The 21,892-nt window shown below is 42.5% G+C and overlaps 1 protein-coding gene across 3 annotated transcripts in view; it reads right to left on the bottom strand.

Annotated features, from left to right (window-relative positions):
• Col14a1 (collagen type XIV alpha 1 chain) overlaps positions 1-21,892 on the bottom strand; it is a 196,317-nt gene that overhangs the window by 98,390 nt on the left and 76,035 nt on the right. For 2 of the 3 annotated variants that reach the window (XM_040730425.1, XM_040730423.1), the window contains exons 11-19: positions 21,679-21,808; positions 19,922-20,067; positions 18,394-18,523; positions 16,124-16,263; positions 9,935-10,061; positions 7,983-8,122; positions 6,889-7,021; positions 5,703-5,762; positions 4,160-4,311 (exon numbers count right to left, since the gene is read on the bottom strand). In XM_040730425.1, the coding sequence (XP_040586359.1) occupies positions 4,160-4,311; positions 5,703-5,762; positions 6,889-7,021; positions 7,983-8,122; positions 9,935-10,061; positions 16,124-16,263; positions 18,394-18,523; positions 19,922-20,067; positions 21,679-21,808 (1,158 nt within the window). The remainder of the gene's footprint in view (positions 1-4,159; positions 4,312-5,702; positions 5,763-6,888; positions 7,022-7,982; positions 8,123-9,934; positions 10,062-16,123; positions 16,264-18,393; positions 18,524-19,921; positions 20,068-21,678; positions 21,809-21,892) is intronic. The other variant, XM_040730424.1, reaches the window with a different exon arrangement.

Genomic DNA, 21,892 nt, shown 5'->3' with positions numbered 1-21,892 from the left:
AGCCTACAAAATACTGTAAAGTAGTGAGACCACTCTGGAGGATTCCCACTGCTTGCCAGAAAGTAGTTGCTACAGTTTTTAACAGCAGCCCTCATTAAGCACCAAATGTTCTGTGCCAGGTGCTACTAGAAGAATCTGAATCCATTAAGTTACTTCATTGTGGCCATAACTTTTTAAAGTAGAGATATCACACTCACTTACACACGGTTCAGTACAGAGGCTATATTGGAACCTCAAGAGATCTAATCTAGGTCTTGCTAAACCTTTGGGGTTTATGCCATACAAGTAAGAAGAACAAACTTTTTTTTTTACCCTACTATTCATTCCCAGAATAAAACGGAAATTCCCTCTAGGGTATGCAAATTTCATTCTGTTCTGTCTCTGCTTGTTTAAGTAAAGGGAAGTAAAATTATGTATATTAATAGAAACTCCTACTTGAAAACAAATGCTGAAGTCATAGCAGATGGTGCTTTTAATTTTTAAGACAAATCTATGAAAGATGTCCGTGATTAAGTGGGATGCAAACACCACTAGGGATCTTCATGGCTTTAATTTTTTTCTGGCATGTAACTTTTTTTGGTCTGGTTCTATCAGAGCTGTCTGGATCACATATAACAAGCTGTGACCTGCAGAAGGAATAGAGTCCCTGCAATTTGTTGTGTTTCCTGGCTTCCAAAATTCTGCTTTAGACCATGATCTTCATATAGTAATGAATGATAATACAGAGTGGTGTTGCTGGTATTACTTTAATTCCATCCACTGTTAAATAAGTGTATCAAATATAATAAAGCTAAATTGATAGAAAAGCGATCCCACTCTTGGATGGTTGCAGCAATATTAAATGGCTGTCAAAGCTTTCAAAGCCTTAATCTTAATATGTGGACTCATCCCATGGGAGACTAAGACACACTTTAAGTGGTCCCTCTTTCGACAGTGCTCACCAGTCAGCATCCAGTTTGTGGTTGTCAATGGTACACTGACTGTAGGATGCTGGATTCCCAAGCAGCCTTTTACAAGAGAGACGCCTCTACTCTGACAACAAAACTGAGGTCACTGTCATTGTTGCTTCTTCATGTTTTGAAGCGCTGTGAAAGACAGTCCTTATGCAATATGGACAGCTATTTTTATATATTAGAGTTCAATCTTTTTTCTTTGGAGTATTTGGTAGATTTGACTATGGTTACACGTGCAGAAGTGATTCACATACCCTAACTGGTAAATTTAGTTCCTCTTGCTTTCATTTGGTTTACATTGTTATTTGTGTATGTGGTTCTCCAGCCTGAGTATTATTTTATCCTTGGACCATGCAAATACAATCAGTTTTAGGAGTGAAATAAAACTTGGAAAGAGAAAATATGTCCTCTATCATGACACATTTCCTTTGCTTTCATAGGATACCTTAGCTGTCCATCTTTCCTAGGCAAGCACTGTGTGCGATCATGTGTGTGTGCGAGTGTGTGTGTGTGTGTGTAACTGTAGATATTTATGTGCATGAATGCACAGTGTATGTGTATGAGTGTGTATGTGATGGCCAGAGGACAATCATGAGTGTCATTCCTCAGGCAGGCAATCCACTTTTTTGTTTTAGAGCCAGGATTTCTCATTAGCCTGTTACTTATTTAGTAGTTTAGGAACACTAGCCAACAAGCCCCAGAGGTCCATCTATCTGTGCCTCTCCAAGGCTGGGGTTACAAGAATACCACCACACCCAGTGTTCTTTTTAACATGGGTTTGGGGAATGTAGGATTCCTCGTGCTTGCAAGGCAAGCACTTCATTGACTAAACTAGCTCTTCATCCCAGACATCATTATTTTAAGATATCATTTGGTCCACATGATGTCATGGCCTTTGGACTTCATCACTGGCCTGCATGTCACTAACCTGCCTTACTTTCATATCCTAAACTCAGATGCATCCTGCTTCCTGTCTTGTTGATGATGCAGGATGGGGAGGTGTCTCAGTGTGGAAAACATTCACAACCTAAGCATGAGGGTCTGATTTCAGAACCCTACAACCATACAAACATGGGCATGGCAGCGCACATCTATAACCCCAGCACCAGGGGAGTGGAGACTGGCAGATCCCAGAGGCTTGCTTGCCATCCTAGTAAAATGTCAAGCAGCAAATTTAATGAGAGACCCTGTCTCAAAAATGAGGTGAATGATAGAGGAAGGTACCAGAGTCAACCTCTGCCTTCTACAGAAAATGTACATGGGCGTTTTTATCTCCCTGTATCTCTGTCTCTTTGTCTCTCTCACACACATATGCTTCTCTAATTAGCTGAAGATTTAAAACAATACATCATTGCATGCAGCAGTAGCATTTGATAAAACACATCTATAAATTCGCAATCCTCAGGCCAGTCTATTAATTCATGAAGTGTCTGTAAGTTGCATGCAGGAGTCTAATTTAATTAGAATTCACTAAAGGAGCTAGGAATTTGAAGTCTCCCACTAGGATTCTTTTTACATAATAGAAAGCCAACACTCTATTACACAGCAAACTTATCAATATTTTTCATTGTCTTTAAAGCTTGGTTTAGCTGGGAAAGAATAAGATTCTTTATCTTTTCCCCTTCATCTAGGTGTCCAAGTTTTTCTAAGATAAATAGTGCTAAACAAAAGAAGTTCTCAAAGGGTCCACAATCTAGAAGCCATCCAAAGTAAATGTTATTATTATTTCACTTTGCAGAGTTTACAAGTGCACGTGTGAGATTAAATTGTTACTTTTTCCAAATCAGCAGGAGCTAGCACCAAGAAGCTAACTGTGCTTCTTGAAAACTAAAAAGGAAAGCATTTGATGCTAAGAGGTCTCTATGGGTCCTTATTTTTTGGAACAAAATTATACAGTAGCAGGATAAAAATAGGAAAAATAAAATACCCAAATATCATATTTAATTGGCACACCTAAGTACAACCTTTTAAATTTGCCAATCATGAATCATTTGGAATGTATTTATTGTCACAGTGAAATTACAGTACAATCTGAATTAAGTGTCCATTAACTTTCCAGAAACACTCTCATCTCAACAGCATGAACCTGATGGCTATCCACACCATACACAAGACCCTGGAGGCCATCACTCTGCCCTATAATATTTCCTCCATCACCTGTAAATAAATAATGTTGAGCTCAGACTTTTTTCATCAAAGTCTTCATAAGTTAAAAAAGCACGGGGGTGGGGGGCAATGTTATTCTTGAGCAATGATGATTTTTGGAGATTTCCTCCCTAGACTATTAAAAATGACACAGCAAAAGAAAAAAAGCTTAGTAATGATATAGTAATAAATAAAGTGTGTGCTGTAAGAAGTCAAACACCTTCTGTTGAAAACTGGAGCGCTCTCCTTTGTCTGGATGCATGCATAAGAAATAATCCCTAAGGTAACAATGTGCTATAAACTAAGGAAACCTGGGGAGGCCATGATTAAGAGTGTACCGGGTTTGCCTCTTAGAAATGTATGCAAAATAATTTAAAGAAAATGCATCACAAATCCTTGAGAAGAGATGCCCACGATTAAGAGTAAATGAGAAATGGTTAAAAATAAACTCAAAATGAGTTGGTGGCAGCAGAAAAAAATTGGCGAATGGTTAGACTGTTCTTGTGTGCCTTCCTTAAATACTTAACAGTAGATTCCCAAGAGCAAAAAGAGTTTAACCCCTGCTTTGAACTTTTACACACACATATCTACACGCATGTATACAAACACAAGTGTGTGATGCCATCAGTCTTGTCCTGATTTAGTTTGCTTTTGAAATACACTGGATCAATGTATCTCTGCATTGCCAGCTGGTCTCCAGCACCTCAGTTCGGCTGATCCTCCTGCATCAGCCTCCCTAGGAACTGTCAGCCCATGCCACCACACCCTCCCTAATAGCTCCATTATAAGCCCATTTAGGTTAGCAGATGGACACGGCAGCAAAAGCAATGTTAGAAAAAAGCTGCAGAGGCTTCATTAGCTTGAAGCAAACTGGGTGGGGCGGGTTAGAAAGGACACGACGAAGTCAGCAGTGAAGAAGGGGTTGACCAAGACCATCAGCTTCTGCAGACCTGGAGCCGGCCAGCAATGGGGAGGGAAGTAAGCACTCCCCGCCACAGGCAGCCGTGATACCTCTACCAACAAAGGCTGTGGGACTAGTGGTCAGCCACAGCTATACAGACCGCTCCTACCACTTCTTCCAGGGGGTCCCCTTGGGCCGTCATGTAGGTCACCCTAAACTGGTCCACATTGCTGTCAGAAATGTCCCATGTGACCCGCAGGCTAGTGGCCGTTTCATCGTCTACAACCAGGTTTCTGATTCCTGTCTGGAGAACTGGAATAAATGCAACCACATATTAAAGCGCTTGTGGCCCGTCGTAACTCAACATAAGACGCAGATGCTATCTGTGGGGAAGCATCCAGCATCATTCAGTGCAGCCCTGTGAGGGACACCTATGTTCAGCAGGACCTCCATGTCTGTGGATACTGAAGGAAACCCACTGGATGAAACCCAAGAGGGAGCATGGCTCCAGGACCTCATTTCAGTTATCTCTTAGAGAAGTGGGCTTGGGGTACCAGATTTCACCATTCTCCAGTGTGATGCAGTATCCAACATCATCAGTCCACTGGCCCCTGCCTGTTTTAACTCTGCTTACTCAACAGCAACTCCCCAACTCAAGGTGCCTTCATCTTTCAGCCCACACAAGTTATCTTTTCCCACACACGTTACTTTTCTGGGATATTTGCCCAAATTTCTTCACCTGTGTTCGCTGGAACATTCATCTCCATCTGCCAAGGTGTCACTTCCCTTGTATGTGCCTTTTTTAAATTTTCTCTCTACACTGACTTCCTCTCCTCCTGTCCATCTCCACTGCCCATTTCCTTTCTCTTCATTCATTCACCCATAAAGCGTTCCCAGGACCTGTCTTTAGTGTCATATTATGTAGGCCTTTGACAGATCATGATTAAGTATTGAGAAAAAAAATGTAAGAATGACACAGAGTAGCTAGGAGGCTTAACTGATATAACTGTGGTATACTACCCAACAGGGGAATTGTGGTAAATTCTCCGTTCAAGGCAGAGTTCCTGAACTCAGGTGCCAAGAACGGAAGCAGGAACTATCAAAGAGAGAATTATCAAGAGAGAGCTGAAGGCTCAAGGAAAGATTAACTGAAGAATAAATACGTAAGTAAATGGGTAAAAGGGTAATAAAGGCCGACTGAAGAGTTTCAGATGTGGAGCTAGGGCGTGTTTCACTTACTTAACTCACACAGATAGATGGGAGGGGTACTGCAGTAGGGAGAAAAGCTTGGATGAGAGGGGAAACTCCTGGTGATGGGCCAACACTCCAGAAGTCAAGCCTCAGGTCCCAACAGAAATGGCCGACAGTGGTGCGAGTAACTCTCCACAGAGAGCAACAGAAGCGAAGGAGACCAAGACCCCTGTGGGTGTTGCTATGTTAGCAACCTCAGAAGGGTGACTGGGAACCAAAGAGGACAGCAGAAAAGGCAGGGCGTTTTAGGGACGGTGAACTAGGAGACTGGGTGGCGCTTGTTGGAAGAGAAGATGTAATGTTCAAAGGTTGGTGACACATGAGCTATTTGCAAGAAAACAAGAAAGAACACCTCTTTTCTAATTACTAACCAAACCCAAATAAAACTAGGGAACATAATTTCTGCTTAAATCAAGCTTATTGAGGATAAATCAGCCCCTGTGTGTTCTCACCTGAAGTCACAGGATTGGTAGGCTCCACAGTTGCGGGTGTCTCTGTCCAAAAATCATCAACTGAAAGAAAATTTGTTACTTACAAATTATGTAAAGACGATGTTCTAGACATTTGCATAAGCTATATCGTATTTGCTGTTTTAGGATGATAGACTGGAAATCATCACTGTCTCATCAGGGATTCCAGGCAAGTGCTTGAATTACATCTACAAAATTATGAAACCTCACTATTGTTTTTAAATCGGGGCATACCCATGATGACTACAGATAATTAAAATGCAGACCAGGTTGTAAAAAGGATTACCCAAAAAGACCACCCAAGGGAGGACCGTGCTCAGGCAGGCAGTGTATCCTCTGCGTGCTGGGTCTGCCGTAGGTGGAAGCTGGAATGGAGTGGCTGTGGGGTGTGTTGTATTCACTTGTTAATCAACACATCTATCTAGCACACCATCAAATGCTAGCTTTGGGAATTTCCTCCTCTGACGGCAGAGCCTCTTTGATGGACAGTCTTTCCCCACCAGCTGAAGACACAGATGCTGGGCCTAGCCTCTTTGCCTCACTTTGACACAATTCAGAAAACTGACTCAGCTCTGAGGATACTGACAGGACTACCAGGCCTCATTTGGGTTCCTGCTGTGCAGGACCATACTCTCTTCAGTTTATAGCATAAGGGTCTCCCAATTACACTCAGCAACAAATCTTCTGACTATCTTTTAAGAAAATTTATTGTATAGTTATACCTCATTTTTAAAAAAGAAGGATGTAGTTGATAGATGATTTCAAAAAGGAAAATGAAGAAGGGAATAGTAGTCGTTGAGTAAAATTTTTCAAAATGTTCTTATAGACAAGACCAGTTTGGAAAATTCCAGAAGCTCTTGGCTACATTAATATCTGGCTTATTTTCCAATTTGATCATTTAAGGGTATATCCATCTTTGCATCTATCTTTCCATTCAGTGATTGTTGATGTTAAGCTATGCCAAATACAGTGTTCAATGCTAGAGAATAAATTGATGGACAAGATAAGACTGCTCAGTGCCTCCACTGTGATGTCATGAATGTCATCGGCTACAAGACGCAAGACAAATTCCGGAGGGTCAAAGCAAAGTTGAAGCCTGACAGGGGAAGACAGGCTGTCTGTGTGGATGGCGGACACTGAAGCCCAACGTGGCCAAACCAGGACTTACGTGTGGTCCCAACGGCCGTCACCACCTCACTCTCGCTTCCGTCATCAAGCACAGCTAAGAGTGAGACTTCATACTCGGTTCCCGGATCCAGGCCTTCAACAACGTACGAGTCCTGCTCTTCCTTCAGGGCGACCTGAAAAGCACTTGATGCTTAGCAACTACAATTACTAAAAGAGAAGGGGAGATGGACCGTTCGGCATTGGGACACAAATGAGTGAGCTCTTCCCTGGGGAAGACTACGTCTCCCGAACTCAGCAATCCTTAGCTGTCTGTAGTTCTTCGTGGCGGTTGACGAGGCATGGTCCTTTCCCTGTCCACTCTGTCATGTCTGTTACTGTCTTCCTTGTTCAGCCCGTGTCCAGGCAATCGTGTTGGTGAGAGTTTGTGGGTGTAGCTTCCAACATTACTAGGAGACACAATCTCACAGCAAACTCCCTGACCTTTGCTCCTCTAGATCTCTCCACCCTATCTCCTGCAACGATCCCTAGTCTTAGGTACAATATATATCCATGCACGTGCATATATGTATGCAATAATAAATAATGAAAAGAGAGGCCATGGATTTGAAAGACAGCAAGGAGGGGTATGTAGGAGGGCTTGGAAAGGGGAAAGGTAAGGGGAAATTATGTAATTATACGATAAACTCAAAAAGAAAAGATAATTTTTTTAAAAAGAAAAGGGGGAAATGAAAGGTAAAAGAAAAATACAAAGGAAAAATCTGTATGTAAGCAAGAACTAACGGAATAAAACAGTGAAATGCTGGATTCATTTTCAGAATCAAACTGCAGACCTTATTGCCTTCACTTCCCTCAACAAATATATTATTAATTTTTGTAAAAGTATAGTCGCAAATTTTCATTAGACGATACTTGCGAAGGTGAAGGAATCTGAGATATATAGTTAAAGCCCTGGTATTGATACATCTTTAATCTTTGAATTATAGTATTATTTGATGCTTATGAAATGCCTAATGCCCTGCCCTGAAAGATGCAACTTTTGCAGTTCCCACGTCCATTTTTAACCTGGATGGGCCAGTAGGCATTCACTTCCGGGGAGCATGTTTGGGCGCTTTTGCGGTGTTTCGGTCAACTCACCTCCTGGGTCTTCCCACCATAGACCGGGATCCACATCAGTTTGTGCTGCCCTTCCTCAGCTGAGAGCGGATGCCAGGTCACCCGAAAACTGTCTGTCTTCACCTCATCAATTTCCAAGTATTGCTGGGCAGGAACTTCCTCTGCGAGCCATGGAGGAGATTGAGTTTCAGAAATGAAAAGGCAAGAAACCAATCGCAAGCAGCTCCCAGGGGCCACGGGCTGGGACAACTGAGCGAGCTCTTGGTTTTGGAAAGCCCTGGCAGAGCGGGGACCAGCCTCGATCCAACAATAAGGCTTTAACGTCTGCCCCTGCACCTTCCAACAGCATGAATTAGGGAAACCACAAAAACATTGTTCTCTAAAACATTTCCAGTAACTCCAGAACTCTTACATTGTTTATATTTGGGCCATTTTCATAAAGTATAAAAAATTAGAACGGAGCTGGGGCGATAGCTCAGTCATAAAGTGCTTGCCTCGAAAACAGGAGGACCCGAGTCCGCACCCCATCCCCACCCCAGAACCATTATAAAAGTGCCGTGGGCCCTGTAAACAAGAGCTCTGGAGAGGCCTAAACTGAAGATCCTGAAACTTTCTGGTCAGCTGGTCTAAAAGGTGAGTTCCGGGCCAATGAGAGCCACTGTCTCAAAGAAGCTGATGATAGTCTTGAGGATGACATGCAAGATTGCCCTACACACACACACACACACACACACACACACACACACACACACACACACACGAACACACACACTCGCAGTTTTAAAGTAAAAATGTCATATTCATTATTTTGGTAAGACATTATATTCCAAGTATTTTGAGGAAAGGGCACCTTAACGCCTATAGAAACGCTCTCTACATTTTAGTGTCAAATCACTTCACCGTGATGAGTAAAGTTCTGGAGAAGGAACCTTCACCTTTTTAACATGAAGGTGTGGGCAGCACCAGTGACCAAACATCATCTATCATGAATTCCACCATCTCACACCATACAAACTTTGGTTACCCCAGAAAGCATAACATCCAAACGCACCCCAAATAATCACTCAAGTCACTGATGCTTATCTGAAATCAGCGATTTTTAAAATTCTGTTAGAACGCCAAGCAGCGTTCTCATAATGAGATTTGGGTTAATTTTCATTTTCCTCTACCTTACTTCCATGATTTAGAACTAAATGTATTTGTTTCAATAAATTCAGTGTGATCAATAAATTCAGAAATAAAATGACTGAATTGTTGCCCCTATGAGGCAGAAGAAAAGGTGGTCAGTCTACAGGGAAACTACAGAATGCAACGGGAAATGTCTTCTGTTCAATTTCCATATTTCAGTCATTCCTTGTTATGAGTTTCAAGCTGCGTTATAATACAGTCATAGCACAATGCATTAAGTTAAGTAGTATTCGAATGCCTTTTCCATTGGCGGAAAGCTGTCTCATGTTGGTAATTTTGCAGTTTGGTCTAATGCACCCACATACACATGAGTGGAAGACAAGTATAAAAACCCTGTGCTAAGAAATAAGAGAAATGGGGGTGAGGGCTAAGAAAACATTGATGCACACTTTCCCATAGGTGCGTTGTGAAGTTTCTTAATGGTTTGGAAATGTCATGAATGAACATATGTTTTCTCGTACCCATTCCCCACTTCAACTCCTCCTGAACTCTTCCACTACATCCTCCTCCTAACTGAATGCCCTTTTTTAACCCACTGAGTCTGATTAACGATTCCTGTATGGGCACAGGTGTAGGGGCATTGACCCTTTAAAATGAGATGGTGTTTTCTCTCTTTTCCTTATTTTGCTGGAAAGGAATTAGCTAGCACACATTAGCTATCTAATGATTCACTTGTTAATAATATCTTAGAAATAAATGTGGACTACAGGTCACAGTTGAGGCGGTTGCCACACGTTTTCTGAATAGTTGCGTCTGAGATCCTATCGATCCCAAGTAAGGCTTACCTGTAGTAAACTCTCCAGCCAGAGGCAGGGACTGCCCCTCTTCATAGATGGAGAAAATGGCAACAGAGTAATCCGTGAGGGGGGTCAAGCCTTTCAGAGGAAACGTAGTGATGGGATCAACTTCGACCTGCAAAACAGAGTGGCCATGGAGTCCACACCCAGTACTCTCAAACTACACAAACCATCTTGTTATTATCTGCAGCTTGGCTGGCTGAAGGGCTATCATGACTGCAAGGCACAGCACTGAGTCCCAGAGGCAGGGAGTGGCTGAGGGCACACATTGTAGCCTTCCTTGGATTGATTTTCAGCTGTTTCTCAGGACGGTTCTCGGAAGGTATGTGACAGGTGTGCAGCCTGTGGGGCTGATGGAGTACCATACAATGTTTGTAGCTATGTGCACTAAGAGCAGACAGTTTTGGCTTCCCTGCCCGGGCTCTTTCAACTCACTCCATAACTGTGTGATGGCAAGCGAGATCATAATTGCACAGCAACTCCCATGCAGAGAAATGTTAACACCAAAGGACACGGGAAACATTCAAATGTTCCTTTACATTTCACAGAAAGACAAATTTGTGCGAATATATGTGTGTGTGTGTGTGTGTGTGTGTGTGTGTGTGTGTGTGTGTGTGTGATTAAGTCCTGAACAAAGAGACTAAGGGCATTTTATATAAAAGGCTTTGAAGAAAGTACAAATTAAGAGGGGATGAGGTCAGGATCTAGGTCATAAGTCCCCACCCAGACCACCCTGAAGGTAAGAGAGGGGATGGACATGGCTTTATCATTGAGAGTTTGGACTGGGCTGCCAAGCTGCATAGTTTGGAGATCAAATTGTAGATCATTCATATGGTACCCACTGCTGCCAGCTTAACATATGTCTTAACTAATCCCATGACAATACATAGTGTCTTAAAGCAAGATGCCTTAGCTCTGGTGGTATTCCAGAAAATTGAAGAACTAACCATATTACCTGGAAACGGGCTTCCTCAAATGAAAGGACACTTAAAGCAATTCCAAGAGACATTTTAAAGCAATACAAAACAATCTATTTTAAGCATTGTTAATGTCTAATCTTGATGCCTAGTGTCAAGCAAAAGCAAATGATTCCACGTTTGCTCACAATGGCCAATGTGACCTTTACCAAAATAGGAAATGTCACTCCCCACTTAGCTGTTCATTAACTGTCAACTGACTTGCAAATAAAACCCAAACATCCCAGCATATCACTCTAACTTGTGTATTCTAGGACTCTACCCTGCACTCCCAACGGTCCCTTGGTCTCCAGCCTTTTTGGCCTCCGCCATGTTCTCACCTTTTCTGCCTGGGGTCTTTGCACATGGAATCCATTTTGTCTATGTCTCTACTGCTCAGTTCTTTTCCAAATCCAGCCTTCTGCATCTCTTTCAAAAACGCTTGATGTGCCCCCTTGGCAGGTTTTCCCTTCCCGCATTTGTCGGTAGATTTGTTCTCTAGCACTGGTTTTGTCGTGTCCTTCCAGGCACTGTTCCCGCCTGAACTTATTGTACGTGTGGCTCTCTGTGCAGTCTGTGAGCTCCTGGGGGCAGGACCCTCACCTTAGTCTCCTCCCACTCTAATTGAGGGATGGCCTGTGACTTGGTGCCCTTTTCCCTTTTATTAAACGGACTGGGTGGATTAAAATGAAAACGGGAGTACCTCAGAAACCCTTATGAAAGAGAAGGACTTGTCTAAACTAAGAACCTGTTCAGATACCATATCCTTCCCTGGGGAATCAACTGTAGGGCAAAAGAAAGTGCCCACCTGGAGAGAGGGTTCTATTTCATTGTTCTGCAACCCTGAGAGACACTGCAGGAGTGGGACAGCCAACTAGAGTCTTGCAGCCGTCAACTAAGATACCCAGCATCAGCGAGGTCATTTTGGCAGCTCCATCCCAGCCAAGCTCCCTGAGGGATGCAAGTCCCTTATTCTGATAGCAAGTAACAGAGAGACACAGGACCAGCTTCAGTGCACACCCACCTGCTGCTGTGTTGCATGGTAAGAGTCACTGAAAATAAGGGTTATCCCCTACCGAAGGATAGGCGATATTCTAGATGGTTCTTAGAACTTAGTGTTTAATGTTGCTTGAGCATTGTCTGCATCCACTGCATTAATCACTTGATTCTCACCAAATGTCTAGGGATATGAATTTCTACGCTCAATTAGAAGATGGAAAAATTAGTTAAGGATCTTGCTCGAGAGCATACAAACTAGGACCTACGACTTAGACCCAGATGTTCAGATTCTAAACCCTATTGTCTTACATGCAGTTTACCATATGTTTCATTATTTAAGGGCACAAAACCCACAAGTTCATATTGAAAATATTAATACAATACAAATCTTCCAAAATGGTGTCTGTGAATTGTTTCCTGGTGTTGTGAACTGTTGTAGGTAAATCCTGAAATCACCACATATTATTTATTCAGAGCCCCTTCCCTGACTTCCCTCACCACACTTTAGGTACTTATAAAAATGGCTTTCCAAAGAACCTGAGGCTGAGGAGTGTAACTAATTTTTGTTCTGAGCCATAAAATGGTAGGTTGGCAACACCTTAACTTTCTTTTTAATTCTCAAATCTGTGACAAATGGGAATCTTGTATGGGTATCAAGCCTACACAAAAATGAAGTCCATTTTGGTAGGTTCACTCAGAGTCTAAAGTATATGCAGTATATGTATTCATTACAAAGGATTCTGCTCATTTGCCAAAGTATTTTATTTACAAATTAAGGCTACATTTTACATAACTGAAGGATTCATTAACTTATTTCACCAAATACAAAGCTTTATGCATCATTTTTTATTACTTTTCCTGTGCTGGTTTTGTTAGAAGGATCATACAGCTAAGGATAGCCTCTTGGATTGCAGCCATCATGCCTGCTTTATGCTGCGCTGGAACTTGAAAGAAAAGTTGCCTGCATGCTAGGCAAGCTCTTTGACAACTGATCTACCTCCCACACCAGCCTGTAGAGTCATACATTTTTAACTATTAGCTATGAAACTGATTTTACTGGCAGCACCACAGGACACAAGACTTAAGAAATGACAATGACCACAACCACATTGCTTCAAAACCAATTTGAAAAGAACTTCATTAACAGTCTGGCTAAATATTTCCCTTCAGCCTCATTTGGGGGGTATGAAGAAAGAGCACTACTGAGGAATGGGAGAAGTGGGCTGCGCCACCCAGTTATGGCTGATGACAACTGACATCTCTCGGTCTAAAAATGGCAGCTTTACTTTTATGAAACTCAGTGGCCGAATTTAATTCTCTTCCTCTCCTTAAAAGCTTTCATAGTACATGCCGAGATGGTGCCTGCCCTTCAGTGAACAACCCAGGCTTTGCTAGCGCTTGACTGTGTGAAGATCGTATGACGTTTTCTCTGTAGAAAACTCTGGACAGTGCCTGGCTTGTGGTAGGAACTCAAGATGTGCCTGAACCCTTAGCAGCGTCCCCATCACCATCTTGCACAGCCATTGAGTCACACAGAGGGTTAGGAAGAAGGCTCAGTTCTGGAGCTAATGCAGTCAAAACGTAAACTCAATAATCTCCTTCAGAATTCTAGCAAAGGTGTCCTGGTACAGTCGAGTACTTAAGTCTCAGAACCCGAGGAATCCCTCTAGTGACCAGGGGTATTAGCTGTAAAGTGATGCTATTTCAAAGTCTTTGAAGTTTCATATAGACACTAGTCAAGAGCTCAAGGCTTTTCACTCTCAAGAATTCAATAGGGCCATTACCTCCATGGATCCTAAGTTGCATATCATTCTATATTTATGAAGATTCTATCATTCCATCTCAAATGTACCCAGCTGGCTCAGGGACTGTGGTCTCTGGACTTTCTGGGGAATAGGAACAATTTTCTAGATCGCCACAGTCCACTTGACTACAAGGCCTCTAAGCAATATACTTCAATTTTTAACTTGACAACTCACATGGAAAAAAGGAATCATGAGTATCTGCTCAGAAGCCCCACATTCTCCTCCCTCAGACTGGGGCATAAGGAATCTTAGCTGGCCACAAATCCCCACCATAGGAGGTGTCCTAGGTGGCCACACATCCCCACCACGGGAAATGTCTTAGCTGGCCACACATCCCTATCATGGGAGGTCTCTTAGCTGGCCACACAACTGGTTCATCATGGGAGGTGTCTTAGCTGGCTACATGTCCCCACCATGGGAGATACCTTGTGTGGTCACAGAACCCATCATGGGAGGTATCTCAGGTGGCCACACATCCCTATACTTTAATTGCCATGTTCCTCTTGTGTATATTATTTGCCTGATCCTCTTATACAGCTAAGAGTGCAAATCTTGGGAGAGTAACTTGCTTATTACTGGCAATAACAAAACACCTGTAGCTCAGGGATTTTATTCTAATTGCTTTACTACTCTGGGCTGTTATCTTCAAAACCAAAGCAACTTTCACCCAATAACTCCAAACTCATCCAAATGATTTACTTTTCAGGTTTATGAATGTTGAAGAGAGGGGTTGAACGTTGTTTGTTCGGGTTAGAAAATGTGTCCTTGTTGACATTCCATTACACTATGACTCTGACGAGAGTACACACTGCAAACTATTACTTGAGTTTAATTGTAGGAAAAAGTTTGTCCCAACATATGAAAATACTTATTTTATTTGGTCAGAAAATAGAAATTATGTAATACAACATATTTCCCTCATTTTCTTTGCTTCCTGGACCAAGATAAGGAAAAATAGAACAAAAATAACCTTGCTATCTTGCTAAAACATGTTTCTAAGAACAGATTCCTAAAAGTATTAGTCACCACGCATAAGACACTATATTTTCTTGAGTTCTAGCAAGTTCCATTATTTCTGAGTGTCTTCCTACAAAAGTTGAATTCTTCTCTAGTCAAAATTTAGTTTCAAATTCATCTATCTAGAGTCTTTGAGGTGTCCATTTACTAGAACAGAGAAATAAACCAAACTTTGGGCCACTTTGTTAATACATGAAGACACACACGTCCTCACTCCCATTCGCCTGGGCATGTTGTGTTCTTCAGAGGCAAACACACCCACACCGGTGTACATCTCCCACCCGCAGGCTCCTCTTACATGCCTGCCAAGCTGCCCACAGCAGGTGAAAACTGTGTTTCTCCCCCCAATTAGCTGAATTTAGACAGGAACTTCCAGCAGTTTCTATCAATGGAATGGGGCAGCAATGATAGCAAATGTCTCTTCCAAAACTTTTTAAGATGTGGGCTTCTTATGGAGTCCATACTATATCTCCCTCCTCAGTTTCCTGAGTGCTATGATCCTGTGTGTGTGACCATGCCTGACTTTAAATGACTTCTGAGTCTAGATTACTAAAGCGATTCAGTTCCATCTAGTACTTTCTCTCTCCTTTGGGCATATATCATGAGACTCTTGAACCAACACTCCTGAAGTTGTGTGCTGGAAATCTCACATAAAGAATGAACTCAGAGAAGTAGATGTCAGTATTAGCTATCAACTGCCGCAACCTCCCTAGACCATGCACTGGATGTGTAAAAAGTCACTGAGACCACACCAGCTCAGGCCATTTGCATGTCAGGGCAGAAGTATAAACAATTCCCACCTCCTGAGCCCCACACGCTATTAAAGGAAATAAATAATATATATAGTAATAATGTATTATGTCATTAGTATTATTTGTTTGCCTGTCTTTTGCTGAAGCTCAAGGATAATTTTATTAGTTTAAAAGAAAACCCTCCAAGGCAGGCAAGTTGTACATCTCAGCAGATGCTTGGAGGAAGTGAGGGGAGGAGAGAAGATTAAAGAAAAAAAAGTCAAGCCATTTGGGCTACCAACATGGAGGTCAGAAACACTACAGAAGGCAGCCACAACACAGGCAGTGGGGCATCAGAGAAAGAGTAAGAGAAACCAAAGCAGCAGACAAAGGCATACTTACATCCTGGCCAACACTCGAAAGAAAGAGACAGAAAGAAGGAACAGGAAACGTTATGCCTTTCAGAGTCAGAAAGGGGCCAGACCCAGCTGACCCCTGAGACCACTCAGCTTGTAAGAACTGCACTAGGGGAAGGAACATTAGCATGGTCTCGATCCACAAGGCTTTGATTACAAGGTCATTGTAGATGGACCTTCTTAAGAGATCCACTTACAGGTCATAATCAACAACTACACAACAACTCGACAAACAGCATGTCCCACAACCTACCTCATTGATTTCTGTCCCATCGGCACTGGTATACACAATTCTGTAACCACTGATCTTTCTTGATGTGGGATCCCAGGTTAATCGAGCACTATTGGAGCCAATGTTGGAGATTCTCAAATTTCTTGGTGGGGTTAAAGGTACTAATGGAATAGAACATAATTAAAATTCTAAACAACTAAAATCATTTAAAATAAATGAAAACTTAAGAAATGGTACTCCTGACTTTCAAAGTACTTCTTATGGGGGAGGGGGGATAAGATCATCCTGAAATACACAGTGAATTGTCACATAAAGATCAACAAAATTGTCTAATTAACAAAGAAACTCTTCCTTGCAGAGGATTCGTGGCAGCAGAAAGGTGCACATTCTTAGAAAGAAGCAGGACTTGGGTAACTCCCTGAGCCTTTTTGTGCACTAGAAAATATTATAAACCACAAACCACAGGCTCAAAAACAAGACACCTAAGACCAAGTCTGGGCCAGTCCATTCAATTGTCATGGGACTCTGGAAAAGCCACGTCCCCCTGTTAAAAGGAGGAAGGTGCTGTCTTCTATCTGCACGTGGCCATAGCTTTTGAGACTTTCTCAAGGTCCCACCAATTCGTGTGTGTGTGTGTGTGTGTGTGTGTGTGTGTGTGTGTGTGTGTGTGTGTGTGTTCTGTGGAATCAACAGAATCAAAGCCTTGCCGACAAATTATGACACTTTTCTCAGCCACAAGGGATAATGCTTTTTACTGGAATGGTTAAGGTTTTCATGGCCTCCATTCATACTGTTTTTTGACAATACAGAGCTCTCGGGAGTTAGTGATCATTTTAATACCTAAGGGGCTATAAACAAAGTATTGGGAGCAAAATAAAGTGATATAATCAGGCATTGTGCATGCTTACATTTACATCCTTCCACAATCCAATTATATTTTGGTGACATAGCAAGAAAAAAATCTGTTTTCCTTAGGACATAGAAATGCCACTTGGGAACATTTTGAATTGATCCTACCTCCTCCTTTACCTCCTCCAGCTACTCATCACAGGAAAGCACTGGACATAGTTTTAGCGCATAGATAAATGAGCATTCTTCATGATGGACAGTTGGGTTGATTTTGTTTTCTTTTTAATAGATTGCTTCCCCAAACCCTCAAGTGGTATAGAGATACTTTCTGAAGAGGTTTAGGTTTTTTTCTCCTTCTCCAGATTTGATGTTTTAATTACTATCCCGAAGGGCAAGAACAGTCCAGCCTGAACTACAAAGAATGGATGTGGGAAAATGTCTTTATCATTAAACGTCTATTATGTTTTGCCTCAAGTCGAATGTAAATACAAAGAACTATTGGTGCTGTTGCTACTCATCTCAAGGAGCAGGAGGGTGTTTCCTGAACTTTCATGTGATTCGCAAGATCATGAACAGAGTAGTGTTTGTAACGGCCTGTGGCAAACCTTTTTATTGCGCCATCACACTTAGTCTAGTATCATATTTTCAAAGCACTTAAATACATATATTTTTCTTAAAACATTAGGAGTAATTTAGTCAAAATTAGTCTCATAGGGGTCTGTCTTAGAGGTAGACCACTTGTCTAGCATACATGCGACATTACACCAGAAAAGTTAAAATTAGCCTTCTTAATAAATGTTTAGTTAAAAACTAAGTTCAAAAATAAGGGGCTTGTGTAAGAAGGACAGCAAACATTTTTAGGAAAAATATTAATTTCAATGAACATAAAACAGATATTGAGCCAGGTGGTTGTGGCGCACGCCTTTATTCGCAGCGCTCAGGAGGCAGAGGCAGGTGGATCTCTCTGAGATCTGTCTGAGCCTGGTCTACAGAGTGAATTCCAGGACAGGCTCCAAAGTTACAGAGAAACTCTGTCTTGAAAAGCCAAAAAAATATTGAGTGATTACATATTTTTGCATGGATTTAATCATATATGAACCACATAATAGATAAGAAAATGCTCCTTCCTTTACAGGCAGAGGAAGTGACAACATTGTCATCATCACCCAGCTTAACCTGTGGTGAGCTCCCTACCTCGGCTTATAGGATTCCAGAATATTCTAGAGCTCTTTCCTTTAGATTTGAGACACAGGTGGACTTATCTGAAGGATGATAAAGGTTAGTGCTAACATCCAAACTTCTCTTGATGGCTCAAGATAAAAGGAATACAATTCTTTACCTAAGCAAAATACACATTTTCCTAAGTCACGCTAGAGGGGTTTTAATCAAACACGTGTCGGATTTTGGGGTAGTATTTCGTGGGGATCCACAGCTACACTCACAGGTCGTCTCTTGCCCCGTGGCAGGATCGCTGGCTTCTTCTCCAAACATGACGTACACAGTGACTGTATACTCTGTGTTGGGGACTAGCCCTCTCAGTTCAATGTCTGTGTGCGTCTCTCCGATCTTCATCTGAAAAGAACACATGGAATCCGATCATGTTCCAATGTGTGTTAGCCCTGCTCGTCAGAGTGCAACAGAACACAGGTGACAACGAGGCTGTGTGACCTCTCACAGCACCTACATCAGACAAGCTCAGTGGGAACTTCGGGTTTGTCTCAAGTTGGTTTCCATTAGAAGCTGATAATATAGAACCGCATACGACTGAGTGTCTCCCCACATGCTGTGTTGGGATGATGCTTCACGGCTGGGCAAATGACTGCTGTCTGGTCCCCAGGACAGTGGGGGTGGAAGTTAGACGTATTCTCTAGATGTGTGCCTCAGAGCAGCGTGCTGGAGGCAGGACCAAGTGGGCACTTGTCACCGCTTGCTAATCCTAACCAGTCCTCTGGCTGGATGCCCAGGTTCTGCTTCCAGCTCACCTGCACTGGGCCGGTTTTGCCACCCCATTTAACAAGGAGGCCATCTGGAAGAAGAACAAGTCCCTTCAGGTACTCAGAAGAGAGAAACTCAGCATGACCCCCCCCACTTGTCAATTTGTCTCTGGTCTCTGGGGTAACTTTTTTGACCTTTGGGGCTTGTCAAACTACTTGTATGCCAGGTGGCTGGCTTGTGTGACAACCGGGCATCAAATATGTGACAAGGCAGTTTTTACATTTTAGAAGGGGAAAAAAAAACAATCTCGGTAACCTCCAGTCACACAATTTGAGTTAAGTTTCTAAATGCTAAAGCATCCATAAACACATTAAAATTCACTGAAGGGAGCCTGGAGAGATGGCTCGGGGAGTAAGAGTACATCCTGCTCTTACTCAGGACCTGGGTGGCTCCCTGAACCCACATTAGGGCGGTTCACAACCACCTCTACCCCCAGCTCCAGGGGATCTGACACCCTCTTCTGACCTCCTCGGGCATCTACACACATGTACATACACACATATGCACATATTTATACATAATTCAAAATATAAAACAACCTTTTAAAAATATGCTGAAGGGATGAGAGGGCGCAGCTCAGTGGTAAGGCACTTGCCTGGTGTGTGTAAAGTCCTGGATTTGATTCCCAGAACCATAAAAGAAGGAAGGAAGGGGAGAGAAAGGGAGGGAAAGAGGATGGAAGGGAAATCAAAGAAAACAGAATACATTAAAGAGGCTGTAATCAAAAGGGGTGGGGATATGCATGTCTCAGCAGTACAACATGGTGAATACGTCTGAGGTCCTGAGTTTAGTCCTTAGCATTAGAAAATAATGAGTAGCTGTTTTTATAGGTAGGAAGATTGCCGCCTAGGTATTTGTGCTGACAATTTGCATTTGTCTGAATTTTACACAAGTTTTCCAGTAAAAATTTTATCTGGAAATCAAAGGTCCTGGGGCTGTAATTGGTACCCGGGGGGGGGGGGTTGGGGGAGTTACCTCTTTTTCATCTCCAGCCAGACCTTCGGTGAGGGGAGCATAGAGGATCAGATATCCCGTGGCGCCGGGCACCGCATCCCACTTGACACGCATGCTATTCTCAGTCGCGTCATACAGCTCCAGGTCGGAAGCCATGGGTAAGGCCACTGCAAGAAGAGGCTCTTTGTCATCGTCATTTACAACTGCCCTTGAGAAGTGAAGCAATAAGAAGCAAGAGGCCGTGCTTATCATCCCAGAACTTAGAAGAAGGCAGGAAGACTGCTTCGAGTTCAAGACCAGTCTCGGCTACTGAGTGACACCCTTTCTCAAAAAGAAAGGAAAAGGAAAAAAGTAATAAAAAGAACAATGCCAACCCTATTACAGGAGTTGGGAGGAAGGAATTGGGGTAAGCCACGAGTTCAAGGCTTGGACATCACTGGTGAAAACATGACTTTGTTTTTTCCAGGCATAACTGCAGATCCTTCATATATGAGCTTCTCTAATCACATTGTCAAGGTCAGGACTTTGCTTACACTTGCAACTGTGTACACATGTTTCTTTTGGAGTCCCTACACCACCTCATGGCACTAACATATTCGAGTGCCCCGTGTTTGCAGACTCAGCTTGTACTAGACAGAAACATCTATGAGAGGAAAAATGGCCATTAGACTATTTCTGCAAAGGGAGACTGCTTGGGGGAGTGGAAGGCAAGCAGCTGGGAATGGCAGGGTGGGAAAAGTCCTCAGAGGAAGGGGATGATTTAGAACAAAATGTGATGCATATGTATGAGAACACCACAATGGAAGCCATTACTTCGTATGCTAACTTAAAAATAATTTAAACAAGCCGGGCGTTGGTGGCGCACGCCTTTAATCCCAGCACTTGGGAGGCAGAGGCAGGCGGATCTCTGTGAGTTCGAGACCAGCCTGGACTACCGAGCGAGTTCCAGGACAGCCTCCAAAGCCACAGAGAAACCCTGTCTCGAAAAACAAAAAATAAAATAAAATAAAATAATAATTTAAACAAGGGAAAACATATTTCCCCAAAAACAGAAGCATCAACACTGGCCTTACAGATTATTGTCATTCAAAAACCCATCACTGCACAAGGGAAAAGTATTTACATAGTTATTATCCTTCCAAATGTAAATTATTTAGAGCAGTTTGGCATAATGTACAGCATGTATTAAGAACATAATCTTTAAAATAACTAAAATATGATCATCTTAAGATTATCTTTTTATGATTCTCTGAGTATGTAGCTGTATGTATGCATGTGTGTGTGTGTGTGTGTGTGTGTGTGTGCGCGCGCATGTAGTATGCATTTGCGTAGCTGTGGTCATGCCCAATGAAAGGACTATCACTATTCAGAAGATCCTTCTCATTGTGATGAGATGGTGTCATTTCTTCAACACTTCTGCAGGGAAAAGAAGTCCTGAGCCTCTTCTCAGTTCCAATGAACAAATTTTGGCACAGCTCTTGGCTCACTGTAGACATTTACTAAAACTATGTTTGGTGATTGAATGCATGCATGCATGAATGAATGAATGAATGAATGAATGAATGAGTCTGCCTCCCTCACCACTGGTTGTCAAATTCATTCCATACAACAGCTGCAAAGATGGAGTGGCAGTACCCTCCTCGCCACATACATCACGACAGCCACTTCCTGTGAATTTCAATCACAGGGTCTATCCACCCTGAGCAGCCCAGTTTAGGAATAAGCCACCTCGGCGTGGCTGCAATGTGTTGAAAAGTAGAGGGGAATGAAATACGTACATGTGGTCTCTGTTCCCCGCAGGCCTTCGCTAGCAGTGTGGACAGATACTGCAAACACTGCTATCTGGTACTCAGTTGAAGACATCAAGTTTTTCAACACTATGGAAGATACGCTCCCATCCACCACCACCTGTGGGAAGAATAGGGTGAGGAAAGGATGATGTGTCTCGCATGCAGAATTGAGACCAAAGGCAAAAGACACTTCCAGCAAGAA

The sequence above is a fragment of the Mesocricetus auratus genome, unplaced genomic scaffold, assembly GCF_017639785.1.
Source record: "Mesocricetus auratus isolate SY011 unplaced genomic scaffold, BCM_Maur_2.0 Super-Scaffold_100023, whole genome shotgun sequence".
Taxonomy (NCBI): Eukaryota; Metazoa; Chordata; class Mammalia; order Rodentia; family Cricetidae; genus Mesocricetus; species Mesocricetus auratus.
The sequence above is the reverse complement of the archived record's forward strand: the minus strand, read 5'-3'. Positions and strand labels throughout refer to the sequence as shown.